The 20,604-nt window shown below is 43.8% G+C and overlaps 1 protein-coding gene across 7 annotated transcripts in view; it reads left to right on the forward strand.

Moving 5' to 3' along the window:
* KCNJ5 (potassium inwardly rectifying channel subfamily J member 5) overlaps positions 1–20,604 on the forward strand; it is a 244,426-nt gene that overhangs the window by 84,059 nt on the left and 139,763 nt on the right. The window contains exons 3-4 of one of the 7 annotated variants that reach the window (XR_012155934.1): positions 2,346–2,704; positions 10,693–10,718. The exons of 3 other annotated variants lie outside the window; for them this stretch is intronic. Coding sequence is in view for 3 of the 4 variants with exons in the window: in XM_073321013.1 (XP_073177114.1) it covers positions 2,632–2,704; positions 10,693–10,966 (347 nt within the window). In the remaining variant the exon portion in view is untranslated. Of the gene's footprint in view, positions 1–2,345; positions 2,711–10,692; positions 11,524–20,604 lie in introns of those variants that run through there. 3 more of the 7 variants (XM_073321016.1, XM_073321013.1, XM_073321012.1) reach the window with 3 other exon arrangements.

The raw sequence follows: 20,604 nt of genomic DNA on the forward strand, positions 1-20,604 counted from the left end.
AACTGATTCATATTTGTAAATGCCTTTGATATCCCTGGCTTCAAGGTGTGGGAATGAAGTAGTGAAACAGATTACCACTGACTTGCCCTGAAAAGAGTGGTCTTGCTGAACTATTTAAGGTGCTTGTTAAGGGCTTTCCCTATACCCTTCCCCTGGTCCTTGTAACACAGACAGAAAGCAGAAGACTGGAAGTCCTAAGTGCAGGCAATGCTATGTTTATTCAAGTTAGTTTCAAGCAAGCATATCCATAGTGCCCCAGAGCCTTTTTTCCCAGTGTTCCAGTTCCCACCTCCTTAGCAGGCATAATTATACCTGTCGTGCCCACCCTGGACCCCGCCCCTTACAATTTATGGTCATGTTCCGTTTTGGAAGGTTGTGAGTCAGGGGGCTTCGGTACCACCTCTTTTGTATCCCATGGGAGGGGTAAGGAGTGATGTTGTGCTTCAGTCAGGGACAGGCCTTTCTTTGGCTTTTAGTGTTTCTTATACCTTCCCCCCGCATCCCCTCGCCCCTCCTGACCTTGGCTCAAGATAGGAGTCAAGGCAGTCATATATTAAACTCCCACCAAAACCAGCAACACTTGAGTTCTGTCTCTTATCTTTTCTCATACTAACAAACCCATCTGGCTGGGCAGAAGCAACACACAGTGTCTTTGTTCTTTGTTCACACCTATTAATAAGAATATAAAAATATTAAAAATTAAATGGGCAAACAAGACCCAAAATTCTATCTCAGGCAAATATACAGGCCTGACTACTACATCCTCATCATCACTAACATGCCTAACAGTGCTTATAGGGCTCCCTTTACCATAGTATCTGAGCATCTCCCCATCTTTAAAATACATCCAATACCACTAGGAGGTAGGATAGTATCATGAACCCCCTTTTACAGATGGGGAACTGAGAGCCTAAGGCCCAGATCCGCAAAGGTATTTAGGCACCTAACTTCCATTGATTTCAATGGGAGTAAGGTACCTAAATAAATGTTGACAATCTGGGCCTATGTGATTTACAGGGTCATGGAAGTGACATCTGTGACAGAGCAGAGAATTAAACCCAGGTCTCTCACCTAACCCCTAGCCCATCCTCGCTCTCTCACAGAGCAACACACGTCAGTGCCATTGAAATTTCAGTTCATTTGTTCCTCTGACAAATCCAAGGGTCTGATCTTAGAGGAGATATGTCAACCTTGTGCAACCGCTTCCTGAAACATAACAAGGCAAGAAATTATAGATTAAATGACATAGTAGAGCAATTAAATAAAGTGGAGTCATAATATAAAGAAGTGAATGTGGTCTCTCTCTCTCTCTCTCTCTCTCTCTTTCTTTATAACCTGTTTAGTTTGCCAAGTTTGCTATCTCTTTAAACTTTTTTGCATATTCCATTTCATTGCCTACATTAGACCCTTACCTCTTTTGACTTTCCAACACCCAGGAGCATTCCCACGCCTGGAGAACATTCAGAAAAATTAAAATTTCAGTCTTCCCCTCTGGCATGAAAATCAAAGCGAATCAAGTATGGACGTGTCCTCCTCCTCCGAAGATGCGCAGAAATAATTGGGGGACCATGCTCCCACCTTCTAATATTCCTTTTGAAGTCAGAGGAACAATATTGGTTTTGTCATAGGCCAGGGTGTTCCTTGGACTAATTAGTGTAAATGGCCCAGCACTTTCCACAACCATTTGAGCAATACTTCAGCATCTTTGACGCTAATTTAAGGACGTGTATTTCTTAATTAGAATAATAGGATTTTAAATATTGATAACTATTCCCTGCCACCCTAGCTAGTCATCAGTGTCCATTTCAACACCATCTTCTTTCTCCATGCTTTGTAGGTGAAATTCACCTCTGAGGACTTAAGTGGCACATTGGCCTTGCGCTAGCCCTCTGATCAGGGGTGAGTTTCACTCTGCATATGTGGAAAAAGACTTTGTCATTAATTCGCTGTACAGGAAAAAGAGAGGAATGGACATAGCTGGGAAATTCATTCAGCATGTGTGTGGGGGGGGGGCAGGAATTACCAGTAATGCCTGGGTCTTCATTGTAAAAAGAGCCCATCTAGTATCGCAAGCGTAGAATTAGCATCCATGTGACAGCAGATAACATTTTAGAGCTCAGTGTGATGCTCTGTACCTCGGGGGAACACCCAGCACCCCCATGTTCATCCTTGTAAAATGATTGTGTGGTATACAATGCAAAATTTTTCATGTCGGGTGTCTTTGGAAGGCTCGTGATGCACTGAGCATTGTTGTTACAGTTATGTTATAGTAAGTTATAGGTTATAATTTCATGTATGTAGTTATGAGGCTGAAAATGTGTCCTCATGGCTTAAAATAAACCCAGGCAAAAACTCTCCAAGAGCTGAGACGCAATTCACACCTCATCAGGACATGTATGGGACAAACCCAGCCCAGCCTCATGGAAACAAAGGACGCTGGCCTAGGCAGCAACAAAAGAATCTGCTGGACTCTTGAGGGAGTCACCCCCACTTCCTTTGGTCAGTTTGGAACTGCAATGAGGTAATGCTCACTTGACTCTGAAGGGGGGGGGGAGCCAAGAGGGAAGAAAGACCATAATAAAAGAAAGAGATGTTTGCCTTGCTCTTCCTCTCTCTTCCACCTACATCTAGAGACACCACAGCAAGCGACTGAAGCGCTGATCAAAGGGGAGAGCCTGGCTGAAGAGCAACCAGCCAGCCTGTGGTGAGAAGAATCTAAGTTTGTAAGGGCATTGAAAGTGTTAAGATCATCTTAGAATGTGTTTTGCTTTTATTTCATTTGACCAAACCTGACTTGTTATGCTTTGACTTATAATCACTTAAAATCTATCTTTATAATTAATAAATTTGTTTGTTTATTCTATCTGAAGCAATATGTTTGGTTTGAAGTGTGTCAGAGGCTCCCCTTGGCATAACAAGCTTGGTACATATCAATTTCTTTGTTAAATTGACGAATTTATATAAACTTGCAGCTTGCAACAGGCATAACTGGACACTGCAAGACGGAGGTTCCTAGGGTTGTGTCTGGGACCGGAGATATTAGCTAGTGTCATTCAGTTGCACAATCCAAGGAGCAGCTTACATGCCAGAGGCTGTGCATGAACAGCCCAGGAGTGGGGGTTCTCATGACACAGCAGGGTAAGGCTGGTTCCCACAGTCAAGGAATGGAGTGACCTAGCAGATCACCGGTCCAGATAACACCAGAGGGGAACGTCACACTCAGCTCTATGGCATTTAAATAAAAAAAGTTAATTTTATGCTGGTGAAAAATGTTGGTTTGACAGCCCTAGAGGCTGGATGTTTATATCCACTGAACAGGTCTAGCCAGGTGGCAGTAGTGAAAGTTTTCCCTACTATCATCCTGCTGATGTGCTTTAAATTAAACTTCTTAATCTAGGGTACTGCTAGTTAATTCTCCATGATTCATTCAATATTTGTCCTCTGTAATGAAATTGCCTACAAGGTTGCTAGCTGTGATGGTATGTTTGATACAGGCATCTGTGTCCTCCAACAGCTAGACTAAGACCATCAACTAATCCGTAGCCAACCTAATGCCCATGAGATAGTAGCAACATAGGCTGTTGCTGAATGGGGCTAGATTTGAACTGTGACCTAATAATTATATAAAAGCCTGTCACTCATGTGCAATCTCCTGAAGAATTTTTCTTTTCTTAGCAATGTAACAGAGCCAGAGGCTTCTATTTTAGCTGCATAATCAGTGGCATTGCAATCAGTGAAAGGTTCTGAAGTCTGCAGCTCCCATTGAGTACCTAGTGGGAAAAAACAGACTTCTTTCTGAGGGGGACATCAAGATTCCCTTTCTTCTCTGCATATTAACATTCTCCCATCTTTGAAATAGTGTGATCAGCTTGATTCTGACTGATTTTGATGTCAAGAAAGTGTCTTCTTGGTACAGTTCCCTGACACCTATTTTACACACCAATTGCTTCTCTGTGACTTTCCCTGCTTTTGAATGTAATAAAAGAAACCTGTCTTCATTCATTTATTGGAAACCAGAAATCCAGCAGTTTATAAAACAAAGCATGTATGGCTGCCCCAAGCAGGAACATTCTTGACTCCTGACATTAATACTCTGAAGTCAGACTCCAGCCCAATAGACTAAAACTTCACCTCTGAGGATTGAATTGCAGTACAGTGCACTTAAAAATTTAAACCTCCGTGAAAGTTTTATTACAAAACTTGAAACTGAGGAATACTCTTCTGGCTTCTAGCTTTGCTACAAGCCTGAGACAGAGCACAGCCTCTTTGTAAAGGTGATGCATCTGGGCCCAGTTTTATGCAAAATTTATTCAGGTTTCAACTTACTTTCAATTTTATTTGCACTGAAACTCAAGCTGGTGACTGCAGAGAGGCAAAAGATCCAAAGCTTACATGTGAAAAATCTGAAAGTTGAGGTTTTTCCATTTCATTTCAAATTTTCTAAAATCGACTGACTTTCCAGTTAAAAATTAAGCATACTTTTCTTTCATTTTAAAATAGGACCATTTGTGAACCATTTCCATGGAAACTATGGTCATATGTTCCAGAAAAATAAATAAGATTAGAAAGTATTTTTTTCTGAAACTTATTCCAGATGAAAATGGATTTTCCCGCATTTTGAATCTTTCATGCATTTGATCAAAGCTTTTTTTTTCATTAAAGTTTTCTCATTGAAATGAAATTTCTGGGTCACAAAATGCTCAAAATAAAAATAAAAAAGGGCAAAAAAATTACTTTCTCAAAGCTTTACGAGAAACTTCTTAAATCCAAAAGTTCATAATTACCCTCCATTTTGAGAAAAGGGCTAAGAAACTATGTCAGCACCAATGGCCTTCTGGGATTTTTCCCCCGAGGAATTCTGGAAGTTTGACACCTCCCACAATTCCTCTGCATGCTCAAAAGGCCTTTTGAAATCTCCCAAGAGCAAGTGCTTCAAGTAACTGTACTGGGGGCTATGGCGTATCTACTTAGAAAGCAGTGACACTTTAGAGGTGATGTACAACAATGGCAAAACGGCTGTGGACCTTGTCTTAGGTGAACACAGTGCATTGTGGGTAATCATGCCAGTGAAGGTTTAGGTCTTTTATTACAGATAAAGCCTGCTGATTTCTACTAATAACCACTGCAGAATTGGAAAGAGACTGGTCCAGCGAGCTACGCTGCCTATTGCAGAGTGCTGAACATTCAGAATCCTATTGCGGATTCTGAATGTTCGGCACGCACAGGGACGAGGACACATTGTGTGAGAGCGGAAAGCAGCTGCACCCCATTCTGTTAATGAAAATAAGGCTTATTGTTTTCAGCACCTCCACTGTTATCTTCTTTCAGCTGGAGGCAATAATTAGCTAGGGCCATTAATTAGCCGGGTTGGAGAGCAGCACTTAAGGGAACTTGCAGTCGGGACAATGCTGTTGTTTGCTGTGCGGTGTAGAGGTTGCCAGGCAGTCGGTCCCCATGCAATTAAATTCCGATGCACATGTGCAAATAAAAAAAAAAAGAATATCTGAATGAGATTATGGAGTGATTGCAAGTTGTTTTATTGTGCTGGCTCTGTTCACACCGGGGGTTACAAAAAGCAGCTACTGCAGGAAGCCGGCCGTATGCAGTCCTTGGTCAATGACTGGTTTCCATTGTTCCTGTCTTAATTGAATACTTACAGCAGGACATAAATGTGATTGTTTCTGTGGAGCTCAGGATCAGGGTAAGGTATTCCCCCAAGTAAAGGAGCTATTCCAAGACCTTGATTGCAAGGCAGGAGTTCCTTTTATATGTCTGAGGCTGACTCTCTCTGGTGGTAAGAGGGGAACTCCCTTCTGATCTGATCATAAGCAAACTAGGGAAATGTAGTCTAGATGACAGGTGGGTGCACAACTGGTTAAAAGATCATACTCAAAGAGCAGTTATCCATGGTCAAACTAGGAAGACGTATCAAGGGGTGTCTCACAGAGGTCAGTCCTGGGTCTGGTACTATTCAATATTTTCATTAATGACTTGGATAATGGGAATGGAGAGTATGCTTATAAAACCAAGCTGGGAGGGGTTACAAGCACTTTGGAGGACAGGATTAGAATTTAAAACAATCTTGACAAATTGGAGAATTGGTCTGAATTCAACAAGACAAAATTCAGTAAAGACAAGTGCACAGTACTTCACTTAGGAAGGAAAAATCAAATGCACAACTACAAAATGGGGAATAACTGGCTAGGTGGTTGTACTGCTGAAAAGGATCTGGGGGTTATGGTGGATCACAATTTGAATATGAGTCAACAATGTGATGCAGTTGCAAAAAAGGCTAATATTCTGGGATCTATTAACATAGTGTTGTATGTAAGACATGGGAGGCAATTGTCCCGCTTTCCTCGGCATTGGTGAGGCCTCAGCTGGGACACTGTGTCCAATTCTGGGCACCATGCTTCAGGAAAGGTGTGGACAAATGGGAGAGAGTCCGTGGGAGAGCAACAAAAATGATCAAAGGTTTATAAAACCTTACTTATGAGGAAAGGTTAAAAAAACTGAGCATGATTTGCCTTGAGAGAAGAACGTTGTGGGGGACCTGAGAACAGTCTTTAAATACAGTGAGGGCTGCTATGGAGAAGAAGTTGAGCGTTGTCCTCCCTATGTCCATTGAAGGCAGGACAAGAAGCAATGGGAGTCATCTGCAGCACACGTGATTTAAGTTAGATATTAGCAAAATCCTTCTAACTATAAGGGTAGCTAAGGTCTGGAATAGGCTTCCAAGGAAGGCTATGGCATCCCCATCATTGGAAGATTTTAAGAACAGGCTGGACAAACACCTACCAGGGACGGTCTAGGCTTACTTTGTCCGAGCTCAGCACAGGGAGCTGGACTAGATGACCTCTTGAGGTCCTTTAAGCCCTACATTTCTATGATTCAAAGAGCGCTGAGATTTTATTATAGAATACTTGGCATCTAGTCAGCAGTGGGAAAGCCAGGCTGGGAGATGGCTTATCCACTGATAGGGCCTAATTCTGCGAGGGGGAAAAATGCCCCTTTCTCCCACTACCATTTCTGGGCATTTGGAGCACTAAGCAGCTCAGCAGCAGTATTTAGGTACCTTAGCGGATTCTAGTTATGTCCAAGGAGGAGCATTGCTCATTTTAGATCAAATTTCAGCCCTCTAAGGCCCAGATTGTCAAGGGTATTGAGGTACCTAACTCCCACTGAAATCAAAATCCAGCATGAGACGCTAGATATGTAAAAGGCATCTTTGAGCCAGTCCTGCATCCCAAATATGTCCCACCAGGTTTTAAAATGACTTGCAACAAAACCTCTCACTAAGGGATAAGGAGGGTAGGTAGAAGCTAGTGTTATCTGGTGGTGGGTGGGGACGGGGGAGTGACCCACATCTCTTGGAGAAAAGCAGGTGGGTACTCAGCAGCATGATAGGACCTGACATAAGTCTTCTGCTCTTCTACATAAGTCTTCTGCTCTTGTATGCCAACCTGGCATAAGGGAATGAATGTCAAGCACTGTCTATCCTGATGGTGCAGTGCCGTAGCATCTATGTCTGGGCACTCGTTGGCCTGCCCATAAGAAGCTTGTTACTAGAGATCTGCAGACTGTTCTGTATCCCCGTTCCTGAATGGTTGCCCAGATCTCAAACAGACCCTCTCCTCAAAGCTCAGAACAGTTGGGATAACTTTCCTCCTTCCTTATTTTATTTTTCACAGCAGCCTCTGCACTTCCTGGTTCCTGGCAGTTCAGGAAGCAGAAGTGCCAGAATGCTGTGACTAACACTGTACTTGTTGTTCCTGCCTGGAAGCAAGTAATTCCGGAAATCTCCTTGAAAAGAACTGTGTGAGAAATTTCCAGCCCTGTTTTGCAGCCCAAAGTGTTACATTTCTTCCCCCAAGCACAAAGAGCAGCCATACACCTACTGGCCTGAATGCCTTTTGTTTTAGGTTAAGGAAAGCAACAAGAAAGAACAAAAGTAAAGTCTCCAGGCAAGAGCTGTGTGTGTGACTCTCCAGGAGAGAGGGTGGAGGTGTGTGCATGCTCTCTAAAAGGTTACAGCAGCTGTGAAAACAAAATGTGCAGGCAGGCACCGTTACTACAAAGGAAGGCTATTCCAGTGGCTAGTACTAGCTCGGGAGACCCAGGTTCAGTTCTTGGCTCCACCACAGATTTCCTCTGTGGCCTCTGGCAAGTCAGTTAGCCTCTCTGTGCCACAGTTTCCCACTTATATGATAGTAACACTGCACCTCTTTCCTGCCAAGGAGGACTGTGAAGATAAATACATTAAAGACTGTGAGGTGCTCAGATAATATGGTAGTTAGGACCACATAAGTTCCTATGATACATTTCAAATGTAAAGGTGCAGTGTGCAGAAAATGAAGGCATCTTTGTCATAACTGTATCCACTGTGCAGATCAGGGTGCACCTCTGAAACCAGCCTCTACACTGATCCGCTAAGGTTTTCCCGCTGCTGGGTATTGCCAGCCACAGAGACAGTTTAAGATCGCTCTCTCTCTCTTTTTTTTTTTTTAAACTGGCCAAATTTGTCCCTGATGTAACTAAGCTTTAACCTGACTGAATTCAGTGGAATTACACCAGCAATGAATTGGACCCTAAGAGTTTATACAGAAAAGGCAGGCCCTGTTGCAGTCAGAATTTCAGTTGTATAGGTCCATGACTGACCCCGTGGTTGCCATATGGTCTTTGAAGTATAGATCTGGAAACCAGGGAACGTAGTTTCATTTCCTGGCTCTGCCATTGACTTGCTGTCTGGCAAACTCACTTCACTTCTCCATGCCTCAGTTTCCACAGATCATAATGCTACTTGGGAGGGAAAGGGAATAGCTAATGTTTGCACAGCCCTTGAGGGGCCCAAATGGAAGTTACCAAGCATTACTGCTACTGTGGGGGGTGGGGGAGAGGTTGTCCCATTATAAAAGCCTAAGCCTGCATGGTAGGAGGTACTCACATCACTACTGCCATGGTGGTGCTCCCGTAGACTAGGGTATGGGGCATCCCCTGAGAAGACCCCCCTGGAAATGCCTGTGTTTGTGGAGCAAGTTGAGTCTCCCTCTGCCTATATTATCTGCCTGGAGGTACAAATCTTTCTCCCTCACTGCTAAACCCTGTGGTTGTGGGTACCTCTCTAGCTCCCTCATTTGCAGTCAGTTCCACCCTTCAGCACAGGGACTTAGTGTATATTCTACCCAGTGACCGTGCTCCTCTCTGGCTGCATTCCAGCCCAGGGGCTGAAACCAATCCATGGATGAAGGAAAAGAAAACCAGCGGGGAATACCCACAAAGAAAACAGAACGGATGGGGTCCTGATGGACAGGCACAGCTCAGTCATGTTAATGTGAATTCCACAGGCGCCTCCAAAGGAGAAGGACCCTTGAGGCTGTGAGAGGAGAGAATGATAGGAATGATAGGCTGTTCTCAGCTGTGGGAGAAGAGGTACCTTATGTCTTCCCACACCTGAGCTCGACAGGATGGGGACATTTCCTAACCCAACTTGTTTGTCTCCTGTTGTGCCCAGGTGTTAGAGGACATATGGTATATTTCTCCCTAAACCATAAATGCCCCGGCACTAACATTTCCCCCCACCACAGCCTTCGTCTTATGGTAATGTCGTTTGGGTTGTGAGAATGAGATCGGGGAGCGTCGGCTTGGAATTGAATTGAATAGATGTTTTGATCTCATTCCAGGCAGGCCTCTCTCTCACGCACCAATGAGAGTGTCGGGAGGTCAAACTTTCCACATCTCCCTGGAATGAATTCCAGAAGTGTGACCCATGTAAACCAAACAAAAGGCAAATATTTGGGACAGAATTCAGCCTTGCAATAGGCAGGTGATTTCACTTATTCCAAGACTGAATTTTTGCCCTTGAAAGGGTTTTCCTCAAACTTCCCCAAAATATATGAATATGTAAAATAAGCACTCGGCCTTGGGCTGAGAACAAGCTGGACAAATTTCAGTCTCATTCAGTGGAGGTCCTCCCATTGCCTTAAGTGGGCTTCGGTTCAGGCTCCTATAGTTAGCTCCGGGCCCTCAGTGCCTAGCACATGCAGGTGCCTTAGTGGAATGGCAGAGCAGCTTTTGCTGCAGGTGAGCTGAGTTAGATCAGGGAGCACTTGGAATTGCAGGGGGCTGTGTAGGTCTGACCTGGAGGGCTTCAACAGAACAGTCGGGGGAACCGAAGTTAGATTAACAAGGTGCTATATAAGCCAGGCCTGATGTGTTTTGGCAGAGCCGGGGGGAGTTCAGGCCTGGAGTAGTGGGGACACGGCAGGTCAGGGATGAGGTGTATTGGCAGAGATGGTGTGATCCCAGCACTGGATTAGCCAGAAGGTCAAGACTGACCTGCATCAGCAGAGCAGTGAGGGGAGATGGGAATCTAGTATGGGGCCATGCCAGAACCACTCTGGCCTACAATTAGTGCCATCAAACCTCACTGCCCCCCATAAGTCCCAGGGTCATGACTGCAAACATTCCACCTGTCTGCAGAAGCTGCAGTGGGGCCGTTCAGTTCCCTGTGTTTGAATACTCGGCTTTTTGTGCTACAGCCTCTTCTGAGGCTCGTTACGAGAAGACCTTTTCCATGTCCCAGAGCCAGCAGGTATGGAAATCCACCAAAGCACTTGTAAATAGTAGCAGGATAGCATGGGCACGCAACAGAGCTTTGCATTTAATATGTCTTTGTCTCCTCTCCTGACGCAGGGATGACTTGCCAGGCCCGGAGCTCCTACATGGACACGGAGGTGCTATGGGGACACCGCTTCACGCCCGTCCTCACCCTCGAGAAAGACTTTTACGAAGTCGACTACAACAGCTTTCACAGCACCTACGAAACCAACACCCCCACGTGCTGTGCCAAGGAGCTGGCCGAATCTTTCCAAGAGGGCCGGCTCCTCCGCCACCTCTCCAGCGCCACCCTCCTGAGCAGTGGCAGGGAAGCAGAGACAGCAAAAGAGGAACAGGAAGTGGAAGATGAAGGAAGGGAGGTGGCTGGGGTGAATGGAGCCAATGGAACAGCAGGAGAGGTGAAGGCAGATATGTCTGTATAACACGTGGATCTGTACTGGACAATAGACAATACATGTGCCCCTACTGGGGAAACAGTGGGATCCAGTGGTTAGGGTACTAGCCTGGCAGTCAAGAGATATGGGTTCTATTCCCAGCTCTGCTACCCACCTTTGGGTGACCTTGGACAAGTCACTCCATAGCCCTGTGCCTCAGTTTCTCCCATCTGTAAAACTAGGGTAATGGTACTTTATCCACATTTTCAAAGCATTTTGAGGTCTATGGATAAGACATGCTAGATAAGAGATGTTATTACTGTTGACGTTCCCCCACAGATTGCTCTAGAAGAGACTCCTTAGTCGGTCAAAATTATTTCCCTTTCAGGGGATATTTAAAAAGAGAAAACATAAAACAAGCTAACAATCTCCCATCTCAGTAAGAAGAATGTAGTTTCGTACCTTCACTTAATTTACAAGTCAATGCACTGTAGACATTATTACTGCTACATTAAAAGAGAGGAAAGAAAAATCCCCTCCTGTATCCAGCTTCCTAGTGATTGCACATGGTGTTTTAGAGTTTTCCTCCTGAACTGTGTCCACCATGATTCATTTCCGACAGGCTGAAACATCTAACAGATGGGTCTCTCTTCTGAGATAAATCAGGCATTTCTCACCTTGGCTTTGTGTTGTGGCCTCTTTATCACGTGCATCCTACTGGTGAGGCTTTCTTCCCAAACTGGTACAGTGCCATCTCTGGTGTAATTGTTTTGGACAGCCATGCTGCTCAGTGTATGGCTTGTCATCATGGGCTGTTTAGATCTTGCCCATGATAATGGTTTTTGGACCTGTATGTCCCAGGTTCAATCCACACTTTTGATCCATGGCAATGAGTTCCAGGTCCCTCTCTAAAGTCTGGTCCATTTAGAGGATAAAAGCATACTACTGCTACCAGTTAAGATGTATTCCTTTTGCTTATCAATTTCAGTGGAGATATTCCAGATTTACACAACGGTAACAGAATAGAATCTGGCCACATGTTGCTTCTGTGAGCAATTGGGGTGGGGAGGAGGAGACTCGGGGCTGTCTACACAGCTCCATGGTTTAGACAAAGGGGGTGTGAATTGTAGCATACGTTCTCATGCTATGCTGTAACTCCCCTGTGTAGGTGCTGTGGGCACAGACTAACAGGTACCTCGTTTCCATTAACTTAGTCCTGTTTAAAGATGGCGACATTAAGGCAAACTAGGTACCTTTTAGTTCGCACCCGCAGTGTTCACACAGGGGAGTTACAACATGCTAGTGCATGCTGCAATTCACACCCCCGTAGTCTGAACTGCTGGGCCATGTAGACATAACCTTAATCTGTATTTCTGTGCCCACCTGGCATTGATTCTGGGTTTATATGTAATCACTAGGTGAAATTCAGCTCTTGAAGAAGCAGCTTCGATGTAACTGAAATCGTTGGGATTGCATCCACTTACAACAGCTCTGAATTTGGTTCACAAGCAATGTTCCCTCTAATTTTTGACAGGCCGTGTGAGCAAAAAATTTCTTCTATGCAAATTTTGGACAGGCCGTGTGAGCAAAAAATTTCTTCTATGCAAATTTTTGTGTGCGCGGTGTTTTGCCGTGTGCGCGGGGTTTAGGATCTGTGTTCGCGCATACACGCGCACAACTTAGAGGAAACAGTGTTCACGAGGCTTTAGAAATTAAACACATACACAAATCTGTTTTAAATAATCTCTGGGGTGATGAGCAGAAAGCTGAACATCAAGTGTTTCCAGTTAGGGGTGGAGAGGTGCCAAAGGTGACCTTGTTATTCTGCTTCACTGTATGCAAAATTCTCTGCTTTTCTTTAAAACAAATGTTTCAGTGCTGTTTTTCCTTACGGTTTCTTTAGACAAAGGAAATTTGCTTTCACATAAGTACAGCATATAGTTAAGCCAGTGTAAACACATAAGCCCTGATTCTCAAAGGCTTACAATGGAAATTGGGAGCCTAAACACCTTTGAGGATCTGGGTCATGAGTTGAAATCCTGGCTCCACCAAAGTCAATGGCAAAACCCCTGTTGATGTCAGGGGGGTTAGAATGTCACCCTTAACGTAGACACACTGCACTGGTTCAGAATGGGGCTCACATGAGTGTGATTTACCCCAGTAAGCTGCATTGTTTATCACAGGTTCAATGTGTCCACATTAGGTGGCTTCATGAGTTTAACTACATCCAGGTATTTCCACTGATATAAAGAGGTATTTCCCTCATATAAAGAGCCCTAACAGGACTATCAGGGCCAGTGTCCTGACACTCTCAAGCCATACCATCCCAGGGTGTTCATGGACTCTTCAGTAACATCTTGGTGAGCTCACCATTGACCTACCAGTTACATCTCCCAGTATATTGGGAATGCTTTGTCTTGGAGATCAGCTGTCCCCTAGCTAAAGGGCTCCTGAAGCCCCTGGGAGTTCTTGGACGTGACTACTATGGGAGCAGGGTTTGGCTCTAGTTCCACAAAGCAGGACAGAAAAACGACTAAACCTAGGAGGGGACAGGGGAAAGCTGCCTACATCTAAGAAATAATTATCTGTGAAAATTGTTTTCCAGGAGCCTTCAGTACATGGCTTAAGTACGCTCCTGATGTCAGGGAGAATAAGTGGAAAGTGAAACCAGAGCTGATCTTTGCAAGGCAGAGGTAATTTCAGACCTTCCAGAGGAGCAGTTAAGCTCTGCATAATGAACTGACCTGTCCAGTTTATTCAGCATTCAAGTCCTGGGAAGCTGGAGCTTCCTGTGTGATTATAGGGATGGGGAGCTGCAAAGATTGCACTGGGGTTTGATCCTGAGGCCTCTGCTCAAGATGATTGCTGTTCTATACCCACCTGAGATAAACTGGCCAATTCATAAAGGGCCCGTCCAGGCAACGTGGAGCTTATTATTCCACACTGGGATTAGGACCAACACCAAGTCCCCTGTGCCATAGGAGTGGGCACACTCCATGCGGTCCTACCAGACCTTGTGTTTCTCTAGGGCCCTGGCTTGGTTCTCCCTGGACAAACTCATGAGCTCAGTGAGCTTTTCCCAGATAGTACAATGGTCCACCACTGATTGTCCAGCAGGAGGGGTCGTCACCTCCCATTTGTCCCTCATCAAGTCCAGGGGTCCCCTCATTCTCCTCCCATACAGCAGCTCGAAAGGGGAGAACCCTGTGGATTCCTGGGGCTCAGTGCCCTGGAAAACTGCTTTTGAAAATAGTGTCAAACCTGCAAATCGTGCACCGTATGCTGTTAGGATTCTTCCTAAAATAAAGCACTCCACACCGTCGACCACTAAGGCCTAGTCTGCGCTTAAAATTTAGATTAACAAAGGTATGGCTGTGCAAGCCTAACCCCTAGTATAGAATAAGCTAGGGCAACTGAAGAATATTTCCATCAGCCTAGCTACTGTTACCTGGAGAGATGGATTCCTACAGCGATGGGAAAATCCCTTTTGGCATTGTAGGAAGTGTCTACACTATGGCTCTACAGCAGCATAACTGTGGCATCATGGCCTTGCCCCATGGCATCAGTAGTGCAGACAAGCCCTGAAGCTGGTTAAATGTAGCATTGTGCCCAATGACAGCATAACTCTACCTCAGAATGCATTGGCCTTTCGGCATGTGTGATGACACAAGCACCTTAATTTCCCCGCTATTCTGCAAGGTCCTTAGATGATTAATTTGTGTGGGCCTACTCATGGGTTTCAAATTAAGCACTTGCTGAAGTGGTCCCCCAAGCCTCATCAGTGTGATTTCTGCTATTAGAGAGCTTCATTTTTTCCTATACTGGAAAAAATACCATTCTGTGGTTTTCCATGTACTTTTAATATGTTCCGTTATAGCTGATGAGATATATAAGATCTACTGAGACAACAGATTTATAATAGACCTATCTAAAGCAGGCCAAACTTTCACACTTGAACACAATGGAAATAACTACATCTATCTATCTAACCCCATACACCCCATCTATCTATCTAATCTATCTATCTGTCTAGGAACGAAAGTAGCCCTTGTCAATGTAGTATCTGAGAACCACTCCCTTATGTCAATGTAATTCCATTGACTTGAAAGGAGTTATTCCAGAATTGCAGCCTTTGCAGAGAGAGCAGAATATGATCTATTGACATCACTGAGACTTTACACTGAACTCTCACATGAACTGTCTCTCACTATGTGTTTGTACAGCACCTAGCACAACAGGGTCCTGGTCTCATTTGAGACCTCTAGGTGCTGCCGTAATTCAAACAATGAATGCTGATAGTAATACTAATTTGAGCAAGAATTGTAAGATCAAGCCCTAACTGCAGTAGAAGAAATATTATCAACACCCTCTTGTTGGCCTCAAACCAGCTTTGTGTATATTTTGGCACGTTCAATAAGGTGTGCAAATGAAACCATCCTCTTCCGAATGCTATCCCATCCTTTGATATTTAAGGGTCAAGTTCTGCTCTGTTACACCAGTACAAATCTGCAGTGACTCACTATGCTTCATTGGAGCCACTCCAGATTTAGCTGGGCCTAGCATAACCTAGAGCAGAACTCAGCCTTGAATTTATATAACAAAATACCAGTGGCCAATTCTCCTGTACCTTACATCAGTCTAAGTGTACTGGAGTTACTCCTGATTTTGTCATCATGCATGAGATCAGACTCAGGGTCCTCTGTATTTGTCTTCCTTTCACTGGCCTTGAAATGGGAACTGCTACCACTTTTATAAATAGATTGAAAGCTCGTCTAGTTTCTCTGTAACTTAATTAAGTATCCTCTCCATCATCTGCCAAACTGCTGCTTAATACATTCTGGGAACAATCCTCCCTCTCATGAATTGTAGCAGATATGGCTGGCAATGCAGGAGGCTTATCATGGGATATTAATTACTTGAGCATAAATAACATTCTCCCTTATCTCAGCTTCATGATTCAGTGTTTCTGATGGAAATAAATTCATAACAATAAATGAGAGATAACAGCAAGGGGGTAGATCTGGGTCTAAAAATGAATGACAGCTCTTCCAATGGCTGGAAGCTGCAGCTAGACAAATTCAAATTAGAAATTACAAGAATTACAAAGGGATATCACAAAACTGGGTGACTGGGCAACAAAATGGCAGATGAAATTCAATGTTGATAAATGCAAAGTAATGCACATTAGAAAACATAATTCCAGCTATACATATGATGGGGTCTAAATTAGCTGTTACCACTCAAGAAAGTGATCTTGGAGTCATTGTGGATAGTTCTCTGAAAACATGCTCCGTGTGCAGCGGCAGTCAAAAAAGCTAACAGAATGTTGCAAATCATTAGGAAAGGGATAGATAATAAGGCAGAAAACATCATATTGCCTCTATATAAATCCATGGTACGCCCACATCTTGAATGCAGACTTGGTCTCCCCATCTCAAAAAAGATATATTGGAATTGGAAAAGGTACTACAAAAATGATTAGCGGTATGGAATGGTTTCCATATGAGAAGAGATTATTAAGATTGAGACTTTTCAGCTTGGAAAAGAGATTACTATAGATGTCTATAAAATCATGACTGGCTTGGAGAACATAAATAAGGAAGTGTTATTTATTCCTTCTCATAATTCAAGAAGTAGGAGTCACCAAATTAAATTAACAGCAGGGTGTTGTGAAGGCCAAGCCTATAAAAGGGTTCAGTGAAGATCTAGATAAGTTCATGGATGATAGGTCCATCAATGGCTATTAGCTAGGATGGGCAGGGATGCAATGCCATGTTGTGAAGTATCCCTAACCTCTGTTTGCCAGAAGCTGGGAATGGGTGACAGGGGATAGATCACTTGATGATTTCCTGGTCTGTTTATTCCCTCTGAAGCGCATGGCATTGGCCACTGTTGGAAGACAAGATACTGGGCTAGATGGACCTTTGGTCTGACCCAGTATGGCCATTCTTATGTTAAATAAGGTATAAATTTTAACAGTGCGATTAACCACTGGACCAAACTACCAAAGGAAGTGATGGATTCTCCAACTCTTGAAGTCTTCAAATCAAGACTGGATGCCCTTCAAGGTGATATGCTTTAGTCAAACACAAGTAACTAGGCTCAATACGGGGGTAACTGGATGAAGTTCTCTGGCCTGTGTTATATAGGAGGACAGACTAGATGAGCTACTATCTCTTCTGGCAATACAATCTATGAGTCTATGAAAGGGGAACAGATGTGGGAGGGGAGCAACGGCCAGGTCTACTTCTTTCTAAGTATATTTTAGCAGCAGAGGCATTAGACAAAAATAGAAGGGTTTAAAAAAATCCTGCACTGGGGAAAAACAATGGACACAGGATTTTAAAGTGACTTTGCTTGAGAAAAACAAGAGAAACCCCCCTCCACAAGCCAAACCAAGCTGAACAAGGAAGACTTCACAATAAGCAATTCTCTCTTTGTATCTCCTCTCACAGCTCATTAATTCCCCAGCATTAGGAAGGTGTTTCCTGAATAGCCTGCCACAACGAGAAAAATGCAGGCGGATTAAAAAACGAAGCAAAGGCACACAGTAAAAATGCCTTTGTTTGATCCAAAACTATTGTAATGATCACATAGTGGAAACAAATCACTGAAATTAAACCTGTGCTGGTGCATGCTGTGGGGGGGGGCCTTGGGCTGTTTGCGTGAATGGCTATTGAGTAAGTCTTTGTTTGTGGAGATTTGTGTATTGGGATGGGAATTGATATGTACCATGTGGGGTATTTAGGTGCATAGGTTTCCATGTTGGTATGGATGTGGTTGTGGATGCCTTGTGTTTGTGTGTGTAGCTACTGATGTGTGTTGGTGTGTGCATAGGGCTCATGTAAATAGTATATGTGGTTATTTTTGAGCAAGGAGTGTAAATGCAGCATGTTTGTGGGGGATATTCAGGATATGTGTGTGTTAGGTTGAGTGCATTCAGTTATGTAATTTTGTTTGTGTGTTGGTATGTTTCCAGGGTAGCAATAATTGCAGTGTTTGTTGTATATATTTTTGTGTGTGTTTGCAGCGTGCGTAGGGTGTACGTAATTAGGAGTGCATATGGGAGTGATGTGTTTGTGTTTGTTGTAGTGTGTTTTGAGTGTGTGAGGGGGGAGATTGGTGTGTGGTACGTGATGTGTGTGCATGTGTGTGTATAGATGGATCTGAGTTTGCAAGACAGAAGTAGACCCATATTTAAAAGCTCATTACAATAAAGCTTGGGTCCTTTATTCTTTGTTTCCATAATTTATTAACAAGTCTAATTTATTTGTTTATTTATTTATTCATTTTGAAGAACCAGGGAAATTGGTGGCATGTGCAGAAATCATGCTTCTGGGGAGGAGGTCTTCACTTATCTTCATAATCTTTTAAAATGTGCAATAAACCAAGTCTCTCCCTGGGGTGAACTACAGGGAAAGAAAAGAACAGAAGTAGCCAATGTCAGGGGCCCCTTTAAAGCCCTTTGGAATGGGATGTTTTACCCGATGCTACAAAAGAATTTAGTTTAGTGCATGCCTCTGTCTTCACTAGGTGAAATCAATCATCCAAAGTTTGGATCATACTCTGCAACCTTTCCTTCTGTGATCCCTGGGAGTAGATCCAAGCACATCTCCAGAGCAAGGGCTGTGAGATCAGTCCCTGTAGTTATACTTGGTAATCGATTGTCAGTTATCACATGGACAACTGTACACGGGAAGGGAAGGTCATGAAGGGGCTTGTCTTGCCCTCATGGCTGAGACTCACAGGAGCCTGTTGTTGCAGAAGTGGTATGGCTCTATCACTGCGCCCCAGTGGTGGGAACACAGGGTAGAATTTGGGGCTTCCTGCCTAGAACTGGGGGCAAAGGATGTCAGCTGCAGGGTCTTTGCACCTGTGGAGGAAGGGTAGTGGGCTCTCAGAGGCTAATCCAGCCTCTAAGATAGAGTAGTTTTCACAGAACATCATGGGGACTTGTCCCTAAATAACTTAATTCCTGCATTTTAAATAACACTGAAGATAATACATTAAATTTTCACCTCTGGAAACCTGGATTCCAAAGTGGACTAAAGGCGTAAACAAAATCAGCTCCACAACCGCACCCCACAAAACCCAACCCCATTTGGCATCATTATTAGTTCCATGCCGACAATTCTTCTTTGGGAATGGGCAGGATTGGAACAGCAAGAGGATGCTAAAGAATGGGGGCTGAGTGGCAGAGCTGTGTGGGGAGAGCCCAAGACTGGAATAGCAGAGTCCTGCAGATCAAAACAGAGGTGTCTGGGCAAAAGAGTGGAGCAGGAGGAGATGCTGCAGAGCTGGGGAAAGGACCGCGGACAGAGCTCTGTGAGTATGAGTGTTATGAGGGTAGAAGACAAGAGGGACAGGAAGCTTGAGGGAGATTAATATTAAATATCTTAGATCAAATTTTAATATAAACCTATATTGAAAACAGGGACATGCACCTTAGATACTGCCCCAAAAGGCACCTATGCCCAAGAAATGTTTGCACACCCCAAAGCTCTGCATTGGCGTTTGCCAAGCAGCTAATTATTCATGGACATACCAAGCTACCCGCATTGTAGGTGCGACTACCCAGGTTTTGCACACCAGTTACTCAAAGTACAAAGTGTATTTATGTATGCCGGGGTGGTTTAGCTCTGTTGGTCCCAGAAGAGCTCTGTGTAAGCCTGAAAGCTTGTCTCTCTCACCAACAAAAATTGATCATCTCGCTGAAGTTTATTTAGATATTTCTATTGTACTCAAGTGTAAAAGTTTGGCCTGCTTTAGATAGGTCTATTATAAATCTGTTGTCTCAGTCGTTCTTATATACCTCATCAGCTTAATGGAACATATTAAAAGTACACAGAACAGTATTTTTTTACCATTTGATAGATTAGATAGAAATAGATGGTGTGTATGGGGATAGATTAGATTAGATAATGGTGGTAATCAGGGTGAATAAGGTTACTCCAAATAAATATATACTGGTGTAACTGAGTGCAGAATTTGGCACAATGGGACGACTCACATGAGTAAAAACTATGGACTAAATCCTGAGCTCCTTTACACCAGTATAAACCAGTAAGAATGAAGCCTTATTCATGTGAAGAGAAAGGATTGTTCAATTATGCTGTTCTATTCACATGCTATTTGAATGTCAGCCCACCTTTGGGCACTGGCAAAAGGTAATGTCAGGGACATCTCTGTACATAAAGGTACACATGAGATGGCCATTTGCTAACGCCCAGGTTACTCGTCCGTCTAACTACCCCCTGAAATGACACAACTAGCTCAGCAGACGCAGCAGATGGGTAGCCGCATTAGCGCTTCTGACAGTGATTAGGGTGCAGGTGCAGAGCTCAGCAGAAAGCTGAGCCTTTAAATTAGCACTAGGCAAACACGCAGAGAAATAGCAGGGAAGAAACAGCCTCGCCTGAGCCACTGGCAAAGTAGCACAGACCTAAATAAACAAGTTTCCATTTGCCAAGAGAGATGACAAGTGTTCAGAGGCTCCTAAATGAGGCTGTATAGAGTGCATTCAAAGCAATGGCCGTAGGAGCAAGGATGGGGTCATGAGCAAGAGGCGGCACAATTGCAATTGGTTTATTGAGTATCTATTGAATTTAATTGA

The sequence above is a fragment of the Lepidochelys kempii genome, chromosome 22 (genome assembly GCF_965140265.1).
Source record: "Lepidochelys kempii isolate rLepKem1 chromosome 22, rLepKem1.hap2, whole genome shotgun sequence".
Taxonomy (NCBI): Eukaryota; Metazoa; Chordata; order Testudines; family Cheloniidae; genus Lepidochelys; species Lepidochelys kempii.